The 19,348-nt window shown below is 45.3% G+C and overlaps 1 protein-coding gene across 4 annotated transcripts in view; it reads left to right on the top strand.

Annotated features, from left to right (window-relative positions):
• The first annotated feature begins 996 nt into the window (after window positions 1–996).
• The window catches only part of LOC109042643 (facilitated trehalose transporter Tret1), a 37,061-nt gene continuing 18,709 nt past the window's right edge, over window positions 997–19,348 (top strand). Inside the window, exons 1-3 of one of the 4 annotated variants that reach the window (XM_019059520.2) lie at window positions 997–1,311; window positions 3,398–3,533; window positions 7,663–7,848. In XM_019059520.2, the coding sequence (XP_018915065.2) occupies window positions 1,300–1,311; window positions 3,398–3,533; window positions 7,663–7,848 (334 nt within the window). In that variant the 5' untranslated portion in view covers window positions 997–1,299. The remainder of the gene's footprint in view (window positions 1,312–3,397; window positions 3,534–7,662; window positions 7,849–19,348) is intronic. The other 3 variants (XM_019059522.2, XM_019059519.2, XM_019059518.2) reach the window with 3 other exon arrangements.

Here is a 19,348-nt window from a genome sequence, read left to right as displayed (position 1 = left end):
CATTTCTATAATTTCATCGTTGACTTTACTTGGGGATTAAGACTGTTTTTAACACCTCAATTTAGCGTGCCATAGGCTTTTTTCTCGGTTATTTCAGATCAGATGATGTTCAGGACTGAGAAGGTGAAAATGGGACGGACCATAGGAATCGTACTTTCATGGTTTCGAAGTTCCTCAGCTCTCTTTGAGATCCATTCCTTACTGGAAATCAAACCCCCCCCCCCCCCCCCCCCGGTCCAGGACATAATAACTTACCTACAATAATCGAAGAAAAAAACTGGCACAGGTGATCTGAGACGCCTTGTGCTTATAATTTTCAACGCAAAACTGATTGATAGAACTTAGTGACATAGTGTCAACAACATTCTTAATCCCCGAGTAACATGAACTGGTGAATTTGGGCCCCAGAAAATGAAAACAAATATTGATTAAATTTGTTTTTTTTTATATAAACCAAAACAACCTTAAAATATTTAATAGTAATTTTTAATAGGGAAAAAATGAAAACTATGTGATACTGTTTTGCCAAAACGAGTTTTGAACTCAAGCTAAAAGTTTCACTGAATTGCCGTCTCATCAAAAGGTTTTGTTTGGAACAGATTTGAACAGAATACCCCAGTTTCCCTACAAAAAAGGACATTTTTTTGACAAACTCTTTGGCAATGGCTGGTGTAAATTGGTTCCTTTCTGCCTAATGCGGTTCAAATACCTATTATTCAGAGAGAAAATCAACCCGAAAAAATTCTCCCCCCCCCCCCCACTTTTTCTCGACCCCTTTCTCAACCCGCCCTCCTCGTTCATTTTAACCTAAGGGCTAATCCTGGTGAAATTTCAGCATCATAACATCGATAAATAATTCTTACAAAGTTGCTCTGCTCGCTATTCCAATCATCATGCACATCAGAAGATTCGTCAGAGACACGCACCGATTCATTGTTCACAAATTGAACCGGGGGTCGATGTTTAATTAGTGAATGCTGGATTCCATCTCGAGCTGTGTACGCGAGCACTTACCGACTTCTGGTCGCGCATTTCAGTGAGCAACGACACTTGAGTATTTTTAAAAAGTCTGCTGATAAGTATCTGCTCCATCTCGCAATTCTGTTTGAAGCAGAGTCGCTCATTAAGGTGGACAACCATGTCTAGCGCCGCCGGAGCGCTCACGCTACGGGTGTCTTACCTTAAGGGAGTTTATCCGATCGGGTTTTGTAAATTTTCGTGTTCTCTTTTCGGCATCCTGATGGAGGAGAGCGGAGATAGGAAGGAAAGTCTCAGTTGGCGCTGTTGGTCACGGACGGTATGATGTTCCAAGTAATGTTTTTTAACCATAAATTTGATCACCTATTCAAAAGCAAAAAAAAATAAAAAAATAACATGAAAAATCCATGACACCTGATAGCCCAGGCTGTGACAATATCATTTACTGATTGCAAAAAAGTATTCATGGGGTAATTCTATGCGAATTCCTCCCATCGTTTGTATAAATTGATGTTAATGTTGAAAGTAAGAAAAAAACACGTACAAACCATGATACGGACTACATTTTGCAATTCAGAACTATATACAGTTAGTGGCTTTAGTTTAGAAATAACGTGTGTACCATTAGTTTTCCTATGCACATAAATGTTTTTATGGATGAGCCAGACATTGTAGTTCGTATTGCAAAATGTAGTCCATTTGTGACGTTGCAAATTGTTTGTTATATGCGATGAAGTTAGGCAAAATATGTCTTAAGGTTGAAACTCAAATCATTCAGCATAGCGAGAAAACCAATTTGGAATGAAACATCAATTTTCAATTTTTAATAATAGAAGCTTACATATTATTATTCCTAGGAACACTATGGATCAAAGTTTTTAGCCCATGAATTATGCCACAAGCGTTTAAAATGAATCGTTTTTAAGGCTGGCAAACTTTGACAGGGTTTTCTCGAACTTCGTGCCTTTTGTCCTCAAACATGTAACTACCAGGATATATTTTTGGGTGTACATGAGTCGTTTCTAAATTTATTGTAAGCCAGATATTTTAGTTCCAAATTGCAAAATGCAGTTCAAGTAGCAATTTTGTTCGTCGGCGTAAACCGGCCTTATTTTATGAAATATAAATTTGATCACGATTGCGATAAAATTTTTGTCAGCAGAGTAATCTCTCAATGTATGTATGTATGAGCCGCTTTTACGGCGCGCTAGGGCGCTCTGCGACGCCTATTCTCCACAGGAATCTGTCATGGTAGAGATCCTCCGGAAGGTGGCATCTCTCCATCTCTTCATGGATGCCCTCTACCCACCGTTTGGCTGGACGCCCTCTCCGTCGCCTACCTGGGGGGACCCACTCCAACACCTTCTTCGGCAACCTGGTATCAGCCATTCTCTGCACATGCCCATACCATACCAATTGCTTGGTCATGATATCGTGCACAATCGTCCCCTCAACGCCCATTATCTCTCGGACACGTTCATTCCTGACACGTTCTCTCCTCGAGATTCCAGCCGATCGTCGCCAGAAATCCATCTCGGTCGCCTTGAGCATTTCTTGGGTCCGCTTCTTCAACTGCCACACTTCACTGCCATAGGTGATAATAGGCTTGACAACCGAGTTATAAATCCTCTTCTTGTTGTCTTTGGAAATCCTTTGGTCCCAAAGGATCCCATTAAGCATGGCGATGGCTTTCCTTCCTAGAAGATTACGGTCCCGAATGGCCTGATCCAGCTTCCCATCCGAAGTCAGGTTCACCCCCAGGTACTTGTATTGTTCGCAACTTTCTATATGTTGACCATCCTCCAGGACTATGCTTTGCTGAGCACCTCCGACTGACATCTTTTTTGTCTTACGGACACTAACCTCGAGGCCCCATTTCCGGTACTCCTCCACCAACTTTCGGGTCATATACTCCGCGTCATCGTGATCTTGACTTATGACAACCTGGTCGTCAGCAAAGCATAGCGTGAACAGTGTTTCTTGGTCATTTAGAGGGACGCCCATGCCGGCACACTTTCTTTTCCATTCCTTCAGAACGTGCTCTAGATATATCTTAAACAGCGTCGGTGACAGACAACATCCCTGCTTAAGCCCCTTGGTGACAAAAAAACCGTCTGAAAGCCTTCCTTGGCACTTAATTCTAGCAAAAGCCCCCCGATAAAACTGCTTGACTGCCCCAATAAGTCCTTTACTAAAACCAGTTTCTTCTAGGACTTCCCAGAGTTTCACAAGAGGAATACTATCATAAGCCTTTTCAATATCCAAAAACACTAAATGAAGCTCCTGGCCAACAATTCTCTTCTTTTCGGTTAACTGGGTAACACAGAACAGATGATCAGCGGTAGACCGACCAGCCCTAAAACCTGGTAATCTCTCAATACTTTCAGCTTATCTCTCAATAATCTCTCAATACTTTCAGCTTATTGCTTGCAGTGGGGCAATGATGGCGTTTGTTTTCAGCGGCGTCACTGAGGGTCAGTCGGCCGTACTGTTACCTCAACTGAAAGATGAAGCCAGCCCCATTCATCTCACTCCTGAGGAGGAAACGTGGATAGGTGAGTTTATCAGAGATTCTAAGAGTATGATAAATGAAGTTTGGCAGTAAATCTGTCGAGAAAACCAAAGCTATACTTACAAAGAGAGTAATGATTACGTTGAAGTCTGTCCTACATAGGGTGTCCGAAAAGTACTGCATTTTTGTTTTGGGCGAACGGTACCAGATATCGAAATGCGGTTTGCGTAGACTTAAAGTCCAAGTAATTACCTATAAAACAAGACAAAGAGCCGTATGCAAAAACGACATTTTTCGCCCCCCCACTAGAACTTATTCAAACTTCGTCTATCAGTTACTAATACTGGAGCGCTTCTTTCCCCAAATTTTCAGACCCCCAAAAAATTTTGGGGGGGCGCTAGGGGGGGTGGAAGTCAAAACCTGCGACCCTCGATATCTTCCGAACGAAACAAGATATTGAGGCCCGGTTTGGACGAAAAATCGTCTAAAATTGCATACTTTAAGATTCTAGAGGTCAAAATCCCAAAATTAAATTTTTAACTTAACTTATGTGCTTTTTTTCAGTTTTTGAGGAAAAACAATTTCTTTTAAACAGATTAAACTGAAATTTCACATTTTTTGATTTGAACCAAAACCAGTTTTTTAAATTGTTCGTCTTTTTCCGCATCCAACGAGTGGTCGTATAAGCTGGGGAACCGAACGGTTCCGGAGATATGATCGATTGAAGTTTCCGCTCAACGCGCGCCGACCGATTTTCGCGCGCAAAAAAGTTGGATTTGACTGTTATTAAACCAGATTTAATGTTCAAACTGAGCAAAATGCATTATTAGGGACTCTTGAGGGTCGCTGAGTCCAGAAATTACAGATACTTCCAAAAAATTCACGTTTTTAAAATTACAGCTCCGTAGCGCTATTTTAGAGGCCCACTGAGCGCCGACCGGCCGCTCAGTGGTCCTGTACGGAGCTGTAATTTTAAAAACGTGAATTTTTTGGAAGTATCTGTAATTTCTGGACTCAGCGACCCTCAAGAGTCCCTAATAATGCATTTTGCTCAGTTTGAACATTAAATCTGGTTTAATAACAGTCAAATCCAACTTTTTTGCGCGCGAAAATCGGTCGGCGCGCGTTGAGCGGAAACTTCAATCGATCATATCTCCGGAACCGTTCGGTTCCCCAGCTTATACGACCACTCGTTGGATGCGGAAAAAGACGAACAATTTAAAAAACTGGTTTTGGTTCAAATCAAAAAATGTGAAATTTCAGTTTAATCTGTTTAAAAGAAATTGTTTTTCCTCAAAAACTGAAAAAAAGCACATAAGTTAAGTTAAAAATTTAATTTTGGGATTTTGACCTCTAGAATCTTAAAGTATGCAATTTTAGACGATTTTTCGTCCAAACCGGGCCTCAATATCTTGTTTCGTTCGGAAGATATCGAGGGTCGCAGGTTTTGACTTCCACCCCCCCTAGCGCCCCCCCAAAATTTTTTGGGGGTCTGAAAATTTGGGGAAAGAAGCGCTCCAGTATTAGTAACTGATAGACGAAGTTTGAATAAATTCTAGTGGGGGGGCGAAAAATGTCGTTTTTGCATACGGCTCTTTGAGCTCTATAAGTCAAAAAATGACTATATTACAGTGTTTTGAAAATGACATGTCGAGGTGACCCCTCCAGGATTTTTAGTGGTAGGGTAGGCACGCGATAGGATGGGCCAACTAATCGATAGCAAAAGTGCAAAACCAACGTATCTCAATTGCGATGTTTCAAAATTACCACTCCTACCCTATTTTTTTTGAGGATGAAGAAGGTAACTTAATCGCTTGAAATTTGTGCCGAATATTCCACTTTCAGAGTGGAAAACTCAAGGAATTTTCCGAGAATATATTTTGGTTGAGTAATTTTTCAAAGAGAAGGTGATGCATTGTAAGAAGTCCGCGACGTCGCAGACGGAGACACGTGGTTTCGCACTTTGGCTATATTGTGTTTAGACGATGAGTTTATTTAGGTGATCATTCCTTTCCCCTGAAAATGAATGACATGATGGCATGATTGGCATGACAGGCACTTCAATCTCGGTTATCGAGTATCGACATCATGTTGATTTATGATTATTTTAAAGTTATTTGGTAGTTGTTTTACAGAAAATAGTCTCAAGAGACGTGAAAGAATAACTATCGAGAGATAGGGTGAAATTGGGTGAGCACTCAGGAAGTGATCGATTTTAATCAGAAAAACGGGGCTACATTTTGCAACTAGGAGCCACAATTTTCTGGCTAACAATAAGTTAGGAAAAACATACATACTCTATGTGTATAAGTGTTTTTACGAATGAGCCCCAAATTGTAGTTCCTAATTGCAAAGTGAAGTCCAAACAGGTATACGACACAATGATCACAGTTTTTGTAAGTTTTCTTTTGAACTGAAAAAGAATTACGAATGTTCTCATAATTGCTTTGTTATAAAAAGAGGAAAATGCCCTGTGTCCATTTCCGTGAAAAAATTGCAGAAATAGAAAGAGGCGTCGACAGTTATTGATTATTTTCCTCAAACCAACACGCGCCGGGCATATATAAGGCGCTGATGATGACGCGACGGACGCTGCGCTATGTGTTTATGCTAGCGCCTGGCAGGATGCAACTATTCGTGCTCTATGGATGTCCAAATTGCATATAAAAAAATTGAAGGCGCGCTGGCTTTTCTAGCCCGCAAAGTTATGCATATTGAAGGTGTAAGTCGGCAATCACATAACTCGATTTACGACGTTGCAGACTTCCCGTCATACTGTATTTTTTAAACGGAAAACTACTCAACGGCAATTCTTTAAAACTGCCGAGAGTTTTCTCCTCTGTGCGAGGAAAATTCTGCAGAACTTCAAGGAATGATGCCAATTTGTCCTCCTTTAAAAAAATAACATTACAGGGCCGGATTTAGGGGGTGGCATTTTGCAATTTTTTTAAATGTAGGTAAAAACAAATCGGATTAAGAAAAAAAATACAAACGAGAAAAGGTGACAAAATCTCTCATTTCCTAAGAGTATAGTAATTTCTAATTTTGTCGTCTTTCGGTGATACAAGAGAAAGCACCTTTAAATACTCGAGTTTAGAGAGAAACCAAACACGCAATTTGGCCTGGAACGGCGCGGCGCAGAGAGCAATGATGACGAGGACTTGAGATGAAAAATAGAAGCCCTCGGCGCGGCGGTCGGCATGTAACACATATTAGCGCCTACAAGACTGCATGCATACTTCACGCATTGCGTCAAACACAGTGCCGTCAGCAGCGGTCGACGTGAAACGCATAGCGCCTGCAAGACCGCATGAATACTTCACGCATTGCGCCACTGAACACAACGCTAGCGCGTGTCAGCACGCAGCGCGTCAGCGCAGCCGCGGTGGCGGAAGTTAAAATTACTATACCGCATTCATGTTTGTTCTTTCATAATTTTTTCGTTCAATTCTCATAAATGGAAGGCCTTGCCTACACAGTGGTAGGTTCACGGAACCTCCCCTCCCCTTCCGGCACGTTCACTTGATGGTTTTCATTGATGTTTCAAAACGAATGAGAAGGGGGCGGCAAGTAGGGAAATCCGGCCCTGATAACATAGAGGCGGAGATTTTAAGACACCGCAAACGAGAGATGTGATTGCAGATTTACGCCATCGATATGGCCAGGCGCGATATTATTTTAACAAGAGGAGTTCAAGAGCAAGGGGACCCAAGGCTGAGAAGAAGGGCAAGTAATGCATTGGGGAATCCTCTTATCATGTCGTGTTATTGTTAGATTGGCCGTTTATAATTACGTTAACCTGAAGGTCGAAATTTAATACCCCACCCCGCTTCCACGTCGGGATGGTACTGTTCTGGGCGTACCCCCCCCCCCCCCACTCCCCCCGCTTAAAAATCACGTCATTTTCTGTCGCATGCTCCCAATTTTTACCAACAAATTAGCATTATCCATCAGCATCCTTATCAGAACATTAAAAGAATCCTGAAAAATTATCGCTTCATTTTTCTTAGGGAGTGAAGTCACTCGGAGGACCTGAGAAGTGAGAGGACTTTTGTCCGCGGTGCGAATGACTTAGTTTTGCACGGTCATATAAGAAGTTTTTACTTATAATAAATACTTAAGTAAAAAACTATAATAATGCATGATTATAATAATTGTCGTGATTATACCAGCCAGTCTAGGAATTGTCCTGTCTCCGGTGTCAGCTTCACTCACTGGACCAATCACGGATGCTTTCGGGCGGAAACTGGGACTGGTAGTTTATCACATCATAATGGGGATAGGTTTTGCTGTTATTGCCGTAGCTAAAGAAGTGTGGCACTTCTACGTGGGCCGTTGCATATGTTCTTTCGCCATTGGTAAGGGAAATCCTCACTTTTTCCTCCGTCCAGTAACTTTAACGAGTATATCGAAAGAATCGTTGATAACTGGACCACGTTCAGCAGAAATGAGCCAAGTTACATCAGCTGTTGCCAAATTTGACTGGGAGCTTTAATTTTTTACAAGAGAACGTTTGTGCAGATTCCTTTGAAAATTTTAAGGAATTTGCTTCGTACTGTGCAAAGTATTCACTGAAATTTGCACAAAAATCTGCACAACCGTTTTTATGTAAAACATTAAATTGCCCAGTTATTGTTGGTTTCGCTGAATCGGCAAGCCGAAATGAAAATCTGGTCCCAAAGTTGCGAAATGTGTGTTTTATTCGTAGAATTTTGCTCAAGAAGGACTGAAAACAAAAAGATTGTATTTCAAAACCAGACGAACTGATATCTACGCATGGCTTTTCTTTTATTTTAACTATTTGTGCCTACCTCAGGGATCATAAAAATCAGACACCCTCTATATGTGGAAGAAATCCACAGAAGATCTTGGACTTCTTGACGTGCGAAATGGCTTACAATTCGCCCGCGTTTGGCAGAAAGGAATCAAGCCAAATCAGCTGTTGCCAAATTTAACTGGAAGATTTAATTTTTTACAAGAGAACGATTGTGTGGATTCCTTTGAAAATGTTAAGGAATTTGCCTCATGCTATGCAAACAATTCACTGAAAGAGCCTCCCAAAATTTCGCCCCTTTTTCGGTATTCGATTCGACCACGAACCAAGGTTCAAGTGGAAGCTTATAATAACAGAAAACTCAGGAAAAAATTTCAAGATGAGTAAATACGAACCGTTTTCGAGTTGCGGGTGGGCAAAGGGGTCAAACCCCGGCCTTATTTTTCGCTATTTTCTTGTTGAATTGATGTGTCCACGGGGTTGTTATCGTTGTTTACACATGTTATACACACCGGATCCTACGTATTTTTACACGCAAAATCGAGTTTTAATGTTGACGATTCGATATATCAATCGGTTATATCGATTTTTTAAGATTCTTTACGGAAAATCGACGATTTTTTGAGATTGAAATTGTTCATTTTTGATTCATGGATGACTAAATGCACCAAATATGACTGTAGTACATCGACACCTACGTATTTTTTCTTGTAGAATCAATTTTTAACGTTAACGAGTCGATATATCAATCGCTTATATCGAATTTTTGCGATTATTTAGGAAAATCAATGATATATTGGTATTGAAATTGGTTACTCTCCATCCGAGAACAACCAAATTTTGGGTTGGAACACATTTCCGGTCGGGTCGATTTCCAGTCGAGTCAAGTTTTCGATTGGGGCACATTTCCGGTCGAGTAGAAATTAAGATTTTCGATTTCAGGTCAAATGAAATTTCGGGTGGATAACGAATCCCGTTGATTGTGGTTTCCGGTCGGTCAGATTTCCGATCGAATCAAATTTTCAGTCGAGTCAAATTTTCGACAGGGACACGTTACCGGTTGGAAACAGTTTCCAGTTGGGTTAATTTCCGGTCACGTCAATACGGATGGATTACAGTTTCAGTGAATTGGAATTTTGGGATGGGTCAGATTTCAGGTTGGATCGAATTTCCAGTTGGGTCAAGTTTTCGATTGGAGCACGTTTCCGGTCGAGTAGAGTTTACGGTTGTCGATTTCCGGTTAAGTAAAATTCGGCCGGACGATTGGTCGATTGATTTGAGTTTCCGGTGGGTAAGATCACCGGTTGAGTAAAGTTTTGGTTAGCAGGGTTAGATCAGGTTTTCGGTTGAGTAGGATTTGTGGTAAATTTGAGTTTCCAGTTGGTTTAAAGATTCAGTTAAGTGAATCAAGTTAAATCGTTTAATTGAACGATCCAATTTTTTAATTGACGATTTGCGTTGTCCAGGAAGATCATCGATTGTTGAATCCAAGAATTCCGAGGAATGCACCAGAAACAAAAAAGAAACACACATGCTGATTACAACAGAGAAAAGTAAATCTAAACATCAAGATGGAAATAAATATCTCTGAAATCTTTATCAGTGTATATGTCGCAGGCAGTCAGCAATCGCCGGCAATTTGCAAGCTCCGTACTTGTCAATTCGTCAAATTGTAATTACGATAACATCGATATAGTAAAGGTTTCTTTAGCGGAGAAATTCAAGGCACGACCTCAGCTTGGAACGCCTTCAAATCCAGCGATACTCTCCGCTTTGCCAAGGAGTTAGTTTAGTTGCTTAACCGAACCTAACACAGATTATTGATGGCATTTCACGAACTCGCGAGTGTGCTAGCTGGCACCATGTATCCAAGCAGAAGGGGCTAACGTATGTTTGAATTCAAAGCATAATAATCCCTACTTTCAATCTCGTTTTTTCACTTTAAAACGATTTAATTTGTTGATTAAACACGAATAGATTGCAATTTGCCGGCGATTGCTAATCGCCTGCAACACATATACCTGAGAATGTTTGTGAAGAAATTAATGAGAAAAAAAATTTCTGACTGAACAATCACAATCACTGCCTGTGCAAACGTTAATTAAACAATACTAAAGCACTTTATCGATGGTGAAAGTGCAGAAGTGCGAATCTCGGAAAACACGATTTTCCAGGAGAGTAAAAAAAACTGTCTGCATTCCTCTTTATTGTCGATAGAAGGGTAATAATTCTTGAGGATAGCAAAAATAAGATGTTTTTTCAATCTCAATCAGCAGTTTCAATAATTTCTCGAACTGTTAGAAAATACGGCAGAAATGCCGAGATTCGCGTTTTTGACACTAAGAATCCACACTTCATCAGGAGATACGCATTTTTACAATTAGTGTTTTTAACTTGTTGGTGGATTTGGATCATTTAAAGACTGGAAAAAAGGGTTTCATGAAGAAAATTTCTCACCAGAAAAGATTTAGTTGATCATCGATGCTCCATCCATCCATGCTTTACGCTTCCTGATGGACCAGTGAACAAAGTTCCTTTTCTTCAATTTTGATTATTCACAGTTATTCAACGAAAGCTGTTTTTATCCGTGCGAAACATTTTATATTCACAACCGCTTTTCCGTAACTTGCGATCATGTAAACGGCGACTCTTTCAGTTTCGCTTCAGAATACGATAACCGAGCCATGGGCCTTAAAATACACAATCTAATCCAAGCGCCTGAGCTCTCTCCTTTGAAATAAGACGTAGAGACCAAAAGCAATCGTATTATTTTTTCAAAATAATAGTCCTCGGCATTTATCGATTATGCGGCTCGATTTAAAACCCAAAATTATAAACTTTTTGGTCAAAATCATTGTACAAGGTCACTTACAATGGATACAGAAGAGCGTCTTCAAATCAATCCCTAAACTTAATGCGAAATTCTGATACCACTATTCGTGCGTCCCGGCAGTGATTTTGCATACCCGCTCATTTGAAGGCGACTCATTGACTTTCTGCAACGGGGTACAAATTACAGCACTGTCATTCGAGCACTGTCCCCTCTGGTACCCAAGAGGCCCTGCACCGGGGCTGCCCGCCTGGCAACCAAAAGGCCCTAGCCCGGGGCCACCCCTTTGGCCCCTAAGAAGCCCAAGCCAGGGGCCACCCACCTGGCAGCTAAGGAGCCCAAGCCGGGGGCCGCTTACTTCTGGTACCTAAAGAGCCAAAGCCGCGGGAGCCGCCCAAATGGCCCCAAAGGAGCCGAATCCAGAGGCCACGACGGCGATAGACATAAATTCCACAGTCAGAGGGAAGGAATGCAGGGAGCCGGCACCGGACTGTGGAATGTCACTGAAAGACATAAATTCCACCCTCGGGTCAGTAAGACTTCAACCGGGAAGAATCCTGGCATTTTAGCGCAGAAACAGCGTACGATGACTACTAACGGAACGTCGGCGATAGACATAAATTCCACCCTCGGGTCCGTAAGGCATCAACCGGTGAGAATCCTGGCATTTTAGGATCTCTGCATTCCTTCCCTCTGACTGTGGAATTTATGTCTATCCCCGTTGACCCGAGGGTGGAGTTTATGTCTACCACTGACATTCCACAGTCCGGTGCCGGCTCCCTGCATTCCTTCCCTCTGACTGTGGAATTTATGTCGATCGCCGTCGTTCCGTAAGGAGTCGTCGTAAGCTGTTTCTGCGCTAAAATGCCAGGATTCTCACCGGTTGAAGCCTTACGGACCCGAGGGTGGAATTTATGTCTATCAGTGACATTCCACAGTCCGGTGCCGGCTCCCTGCATTCCTTCCCTCTGACTGTGGAATTTATGTCTATCGCCGACGTTCCGTAAGGAGTCGTCGTACGCTGTTTCTGCGCTAAAATGCCAGGATTCTCACCGGTTGAAGCCTTACGGACCCGAGGTGGAATTTATGTCTATCAGTGACATTCCACAGTCCGTCCCCGGCTCCCTGCATTCCTTTCACCTGCCTGTGGAATTTATGTCTATCGCCGACGTTCCGTAAGGAGTCGTCGTACGCTGTTTCTGCGCTGAAATGCCAGGATTCTCACCGGTTGAAGCATTACGGACCCGAGGGTGGAATTTATGTCTATCAGTGACATTCCACAGTCCGGTGCCGGCTCCCTGCATTCCTTCCCTCTGACTGTGGAATTTATGTCTATCGCCGACGTTCCGTAAGAGTCGTCGTACGCTGTTTCTGCGCTGAAATGCCAGGATTCTCACCGGTTGAAGCCTTACGGACCCGAGGGTAGAATTTATGTCTATCAGTGACATTCCACAGTCCGGCGCCGGCTCCCTGCATTCCTTCCCTCTGACTGTGGAATTTATGTCTATCGCTGACGTTCCGTAAGGAGTCGTCGTACGCTGATTCTGCGCTAAAATGCCAGGATTCTCACCGGTTGAAGCCTTACGGACCCGAGGGTGGAATTTATGTCTATCAGTGACATTCCACAGTCCGGTTCCGGCTCCCTGCATTCCTTCCCTCTGACTGTGGAATTTATGTCTATCGCCGACGTTCCGTAAGGAGTCGTTCGTACGCTGTTTCTGCCCTAAAATGCCAGGATTCTCAGCGGTTGAAGCCTTACGGACCCGAGGGTGGAATTTATGTCTATCAGTGACATTCCACAGTCCGTGCCGGCTCCCTGCATTCCTTCCCTCTGACTGTGGAATTTATGTCTATCGCCGACGTTCCGTAAGGAGTCGTCGTACGCTGTTTCTGCGCTAAAATGCCAGGATTCTCACGGTTGAAGCCTTACGGACCCGAGGAGGAATTTATGTCTATCAGTGACATTCCACAGTCCGGTGCCGGCTCCCTGCATTCCTTCCCTCTGACTGTGGAATTTATGTCGATCGCCGTCGTTCCGTAAGGAGTCGTCGTACGCTGTTTCTGCGCTAAAATGCCAGGATTCTCAGCGGTTGAAGCCTTACTGACCCGAGGTTGGACTTTATGTCTATCAGTGACATTCCACAGTCCGGTGCCGGCTCCCTGCTTTCTTTCCCTCTGACTGTGGAATTTATGTCTACCGCCGACGTTCCGTAAAGAGTCATTGTACGCTGTTTAGGCCCTAAAATGCCAGGATTCTCAGCGGTTGAAGCCTTACGGACCCGAGGGTGGAATTTATGTCTATCAGTGACATTCCACAGTCCGGCGCCGGCTCCCTGCATTCCTTCCCTCTGTATTGTGGAATTTATGTCTATCGCCGACGTTCCGTAAGAGTCGTCGTACGCTGATTCTGCGCTAAAATGCCAGGATTCTCACCGGTTGAAGCCTTACGGACCTCGAGGGTGGAATTTCTGTCTATCAGTGACATTCCACAGTCCGGTGCCGGCTCCCTGCATTCCTTTCCTCTGACTTTGGAATTAATGTCTATCGCCGACGTTCGCAAAAATGCCAGGATTTTTACCGGTTGAAGCCTTACTGACCCGAGGGTGGAATTTATGTCTACCAGTGACATTCCACAGTCCGGTTCCGGCTCCCTGCAGTCCTTTCCTCTTACATTGGAATGTATGTCTATCGCCGACGTTCCGTAAGGAGACGTCGTACGCTGATTCTGCGCTAAAATGCCAGGATTCTCACCGGTTGAAGCCTTACGGACCCGAGTGTGGAATTTATGTCTATCAGTGACATTCCACAGTCCGGTGCCGGCTCCCTGCATTCCTCCCCTCTGACTGTGGAATTTATGTCTATCGCCGACGTTCCGTAAGGAGTCGTCGTACGCTGTTTCTGCGCTAAAATGCCAGGATTCTCAGCGGTTGAAGCCTTACTGACCCGAGGGTGGAATTTATGTCTATCAGTGACATTCCACAGTCCGGTTCCGGCTCCCTGCATTCCTTCCCTCTGACTGTGGAATTTATGTCTATCGCCGACGTTCCGTAAGGAGTCGTCGTACGCTGTTTATGCGCTAAAATGCCAGGAATTCTCAGCGGTTGAAGCCTACGGACCCGAGGGTGGAATTTATGTCTATCAGTGACATTCCACAGTCCGGTGCCGGCTCCCTGCATTCCTTCCCTCTGACTGTGGAATTTATGTCGATCGCCGTTGTTCCGTAAGGAGTCGTCGTAAGCTGTTTCTGCACTAAAATGCCAGGATTCTCAGCGGTTGAAGCCTTACGGACCCGAGGTCGGACTTTATGTCTATCAGTGACATTCCACAGTCCGGTACCGGCTCCCTGCATTCCTTTCCCTCTGACTGTGGAATTTATGTCTATCGCCGACGTTCCGTAAAGAGTCGTTGTACGCTGTTTATGCCCTAAAATGCCAGGAATTCTCAGCGGTTGAAGCCTTACGGACCTGAGGACGGAATTTATGTCTATCAGTGACATTCCACAGTCCGGTGCCGGCTCCCTGCATTCCTTCCCTCTGACTGTGGAATTTATGTCGATCGCCGTCGTTCCGTAAGGAGTCGTCGTACGCTGTTTCTGCGCTAAAATGCCAGGATTCTCAGCGGTTGAAGCCTTACTGACCCGAGGTGGACTTTATGTCTATCAGTGACATTCCACAGTCCGGTGCCGGCTCCCTGCATTCCTTCCCTCTGACTGTGGAATTTATGTCTATCGCCGACGTTCCGTAAGAGTCGTCGTACGCTGTTTGGCCTAAAATGCCAGGATTTCAGCGGTTGAAGCCTTACGGACCCGAGGTGGAATCTATGTCTATCAGTGACATTTCACAGTCCGACGCCGGCTCCCTGCATTCCTTCCCTTGTATTGTGGAATTTATGTCTATCGCCGACGTTCCGTAAGAAGTCGTCGTACGCTGATTCTGCGCTAAAATGCCAGGATTCTCACCGGTTGAAGCCTTACGGCCTCGAGGGTGGAATTTCTGTCTATCAGTGACATTCCACAGTCCGGTGCCGGCTCCCTGCATTCCTTTCCTCTGACTTTGGAATTTATGTCTATCGCCGACGTTCGCAAAAATGCCAGGATTATTACGGGTTGAAGCCTTACGGACCCGAGTGTGGAATGCTTGTCTATCAGTGACATTCCACAGTCCGGTGCCGGCTCCATGCATTCCTTCCTTCTGACTGTGGAATTTATGTCTATCGCCGACGTTCCGTAAGGAGTCGTCGTACGCTGTTTCTGCGCTGAAATGCCAGGATTCTCACCGGTTGAAGCATTACGGACCCGAGGGTGGAATTTATGTCTATCAGTGACATTCCACAGTCCGTCCCCGGCTCCCTGCATTCCTTTCACCTGCCTGTGGAATTTATGTCTATCGCCGTTGTTCCGTAAAGAGTCGTAGTACGCTATTTCTGCGCTGAAATGCCAGGATTCTCACCGGTTGAGGCATTACGGACCCGAGGGTGGAATTTATGTCTATCAGTGACATTCCACAGTCCGGCGCCGGCTCCCTGCATTCCTTTCACTTGTCTGTGGAATTTATGTCTATCGCTGACGTTCCGTAAGGAGTCGTCGTACGCTGTTTCTGCGCTAAAATGCCAGGATTCTCACCGGTTGAAGCATTACGGACCCGAGGGTGGAATTTATGTCTATCAGTGACATTCCACAGTCCGGTGCCGGCTCCCTGCATTCCTCCCCTCTGACTGTGGAATTTATGTCTATCGCCGACGTTCCGTAAGAGTCGTTGTACGCTGTTTATGCCCTAAAATGCCAGGAATTCTCAGCGGTTGAAGCCTTACGGACCCGAGGGTGGAATTTATGTCTATCAGTGACATTCCACAGTCCGGTGCCGGCTCCCTGCATTCCTTCCCTCTGACTGTGGAATTTATGTCGATCGCCGTTGTTCCGTTAGGAGTCGTCGTAAGCTGTTTCTGCGCTAAAATGCCAGGATTCTCAGCGGTTGAAGCCTTACTGACCCGAGGTCGGACTTTATGTCTATCAGTGACATTCCATGGTCCGGTACCGGCTCCCTGCTTTCTTTCCCGCTAACTGTGGAATTTATGTCTACCGCCGGCGTTCCGTAAGGAGTCGTTGTACGCTGTTTATGCCCTAAAATGCCAGGATTCTCAGCGGTTGAAGCCTTACGGACCCGAGGGTGGAATTTATGTCTATCAGTGACATTCCACAGTCCGACGCCGGCTCCCTGCATTCCTTCCCTCTGACTGTGGAATTTATGTCGATCGCCGTTGTTCAGTAAGGAGTCGTCGTAAGCTGTTCTGCACTAAAATGCCAGGATTCTCACCGGTTGAAGCCTTACTGACCCGAGGTCGGACTTTATGTCTATCAGTGACATTCCACAGTCCGGTACCGGCTCCCTGCATTCCTTCCCTCTGACTGTGGAATTTATGTCTATCGCCGACGTTCCGTAAGGAGTCGTCGTACGCTGTTTCTGCCCTAAAATGCCAGGATTCTCACGGTTGAAGCCTTACGGACCTGAGGTGGAATTTATGTCTATCAGTGACATTCCACAGTCCGGTGCCGGCTCCCTGCATTCCTTCCTTCTGACTGTGGAATTTATGTCTATCGCCGACGTTCCGTTAGGAGTCGTCGTACGCTGTTTTGCCCTAAAAGGCCAGGATTCTCAGCGGTTGAAGCCGTACGGACCCGAGGATGGAATTTATGTCTATCAGTGACATTCCACAGTCCGGTGCCGGCTCCCTGCATTCCTTCCCTCTGACTGTGGAATTTATGTCCATCGCCGACGTTCCGTAAGGAGTCGTCGTACGCTGATTCTGCGCTAAAATGCCAGGATTCTCACCGGTTGAAGCCTTACGGACCCGAGGGTGGAATTTATGTCTATCAGTGACATTCCACAGTCCGGTGCCGGCTCCCTGCATTCCTTCCCTCTGACTGTGGAATTTATGTCTATCGCCGTCGTTCCGTAAGGAGTCGTCGTACGCTGTTTCTGCGCTAAAATGCCAGGATTCTCACGGTTGAAGCCTTACTGACCCGAGGGTGGAATTTATGTCTATCAGTGACATTCCACAGTCCGGTCCGGCTCCCTGCATTCCTTCCCTCTGACTGTGGAATTTATGTCTATCGCCGACGTTCCGTAAGGAGTCGTCGTACGCTGTTTCTGCGCTAAAAATGCCAGGATTCTCAGCGGTTGAAGCCTTACGGACCGGAGGTGGAATTTATGTCTATCAGTGACATTCCACAGTCCGGTCCCGCTCCCTGCATTCCTTTCCCTCTGACTGTGGAATTTATGTCTATCGCCGACGTTCCGTAAAGAGTCGTTGTACGCTGTTTATGCCCTAAAATGCCAGGAATCTCAGAGGTTGAAGCCTTACGGACCCGAGGGTGGAATTTATGTCTATCGCCGACGTTCCGTAAGAAGTCGTCGGACGCTGATTCTGCGCTAAAATGCTAGGATTCTCACCGGTTGAAGCCTTACGGACCGAGTGTGGAATTTATGTCTATCAGTGACATTCCACAGTCCGGTGCCGGCTCCCTGCATTCCTTCCCTCTGACTGTGGAATTTATGTCTATCGCCGACGTTCCGTAAGGAGTCGTCGTAGGCTGTTTCTTCGCTAAAATGCCAGGATTCTCACCGTTTGAAGCCTTACTGACCCGAGGGTGGAATTTATGTCTATCAGTGACATTCCACAGTCCGGTGCCGGCTCCCTGCATTCCTTCCCTGTGACTGTGGAATTTATGTCGATCGCCTGTTCCGTAAGGAGACGTCGTTCGCTGATTCTGCGCTAAAATGCCAGGATTCTCACCGGTTGAAGCCTTACGGACCCGAGGGTGGAATTTATGTCTATCAGTGACATTCCACAGTCCGGTGCCGGCTCCCTGCATTCCTTCCCTCTGACTGTGGAATTTATGTCTATCGCCGACGTTCCGTAAGGAGTCGTCGTACGCTGTTCTGCGCTAAAATGCCAGGATTCTTACCGGTTGAAGCCTTACGGACCCGAGTGTGGAATGCTTATGTCTATCATTGACATTCCACAGTCCGGTGCCGGCTCCCTGCATTCCTTCCCTCTGACTGTGGAATTTATGTCTATCGCCGTCGTTCCGTAAGGAGTCGTCGTACGCTGTTACTGCGCTAAAATGCCAGGATTCTCACCGGTTGAAGCCTTACGGACCCGAGGGTGGAATTTATGTCTATCAGTGACATTCCACAGTCCGACGCCGGCTCCCTGCATTCCTTCCCTCCGACTGTGGAATGTATGTCTATCGCTGTTGTTCCGTAAGGAGACGTCCGTACGCTATTCTGCGCTAAAATGCCAGGATTCTCACCGGTTGATGCCTTACGGACCCGAGGGTAGGAATTTATGTCTATCAGTGACATTCCACAGTCCGGCGCCGGCTCCCTGCATTCCTTCCCTCTGACTGTGGAATTTATGTCTATCGCTGACGTTCCGTACGGAGTCGTCGTACGCTGTTTCTGCGCTAAAATGCCAGGATTCTCACCGGTTGAAGCATTACTGACCCGAGGGTGGAATTTATGTCTACCAGTGACATTCCACAGTCCGGTACCGGCTCCCTGCATTCCTTCCCTCTGACTGTGGAATTTATGTCTATCGCCGACGTTCCGTAAAGAGTCGTTGTACGCTGTTTATGCCCTAAAATGCCATGAATTTCAGCGGTTGAAGCCTTACGGACATGAGGACGGAATTTATGTCTATCAGTGACATTCCACAGTCCGGTGCCGGCTCCCTGCATTCCTTCCCTCTGACTGTGGAATTTTTGTCGACCGCCGTTGTTCGGTAAGGAGTCGTCGTAAGCTGTTCCTGCACTAAAATGCCAGGATTCTCAGCGGTTGAAGCCTTACTGACCCGAGGTCGGACTTTATGTCTATCAGTGACATTCCACAGTCCGGTAACGACTCCCTGCTTTCTTTCCCTCTGACTGTGGAATTTCTGTCTATCGCCGACATTCCGTAAAGAGTCGTTGTACGCTGTTTATGCCCTAAAATGCCAGGAATTTCAGCGGTTGAAGCCTTACGGACATGTGGACGGAATTTATGTCTATCAGTGACATTCCACAGTCCGATGCCGGCTCCCTCTATTCATTCCTTCTGACTGTGGAATTTATCATGAGTGGCGGTAGCCACCACCGGGCAAGTAACCTATCCTCCAACAATTGGCAACACAGCACAGCCCGGTCGAGGCAACGACACCATAGTTACACGAACTTGGCTTATTTGGGTTTTTAGTTGCGGTTCAGTAAACTTTTCAA

The sequence above is a fragment of the Bemisia tabaci genome, chromosome 4, assembly GCF_918797505.1.
Source record: "Bemisia tabaci chromosome 4, PGI_BMITA_v3".
In the NCBI taxonomy this organism is placed as follows: Eukaryota; Metazoa; Arthropoda; class Insecta; order Hemiptera; family Aleyrodidae; genus Bemisia; species Bemisia tabaci.
This window is presented reverse-complemented; position numbering and strand designations above follow the sequence as displayed.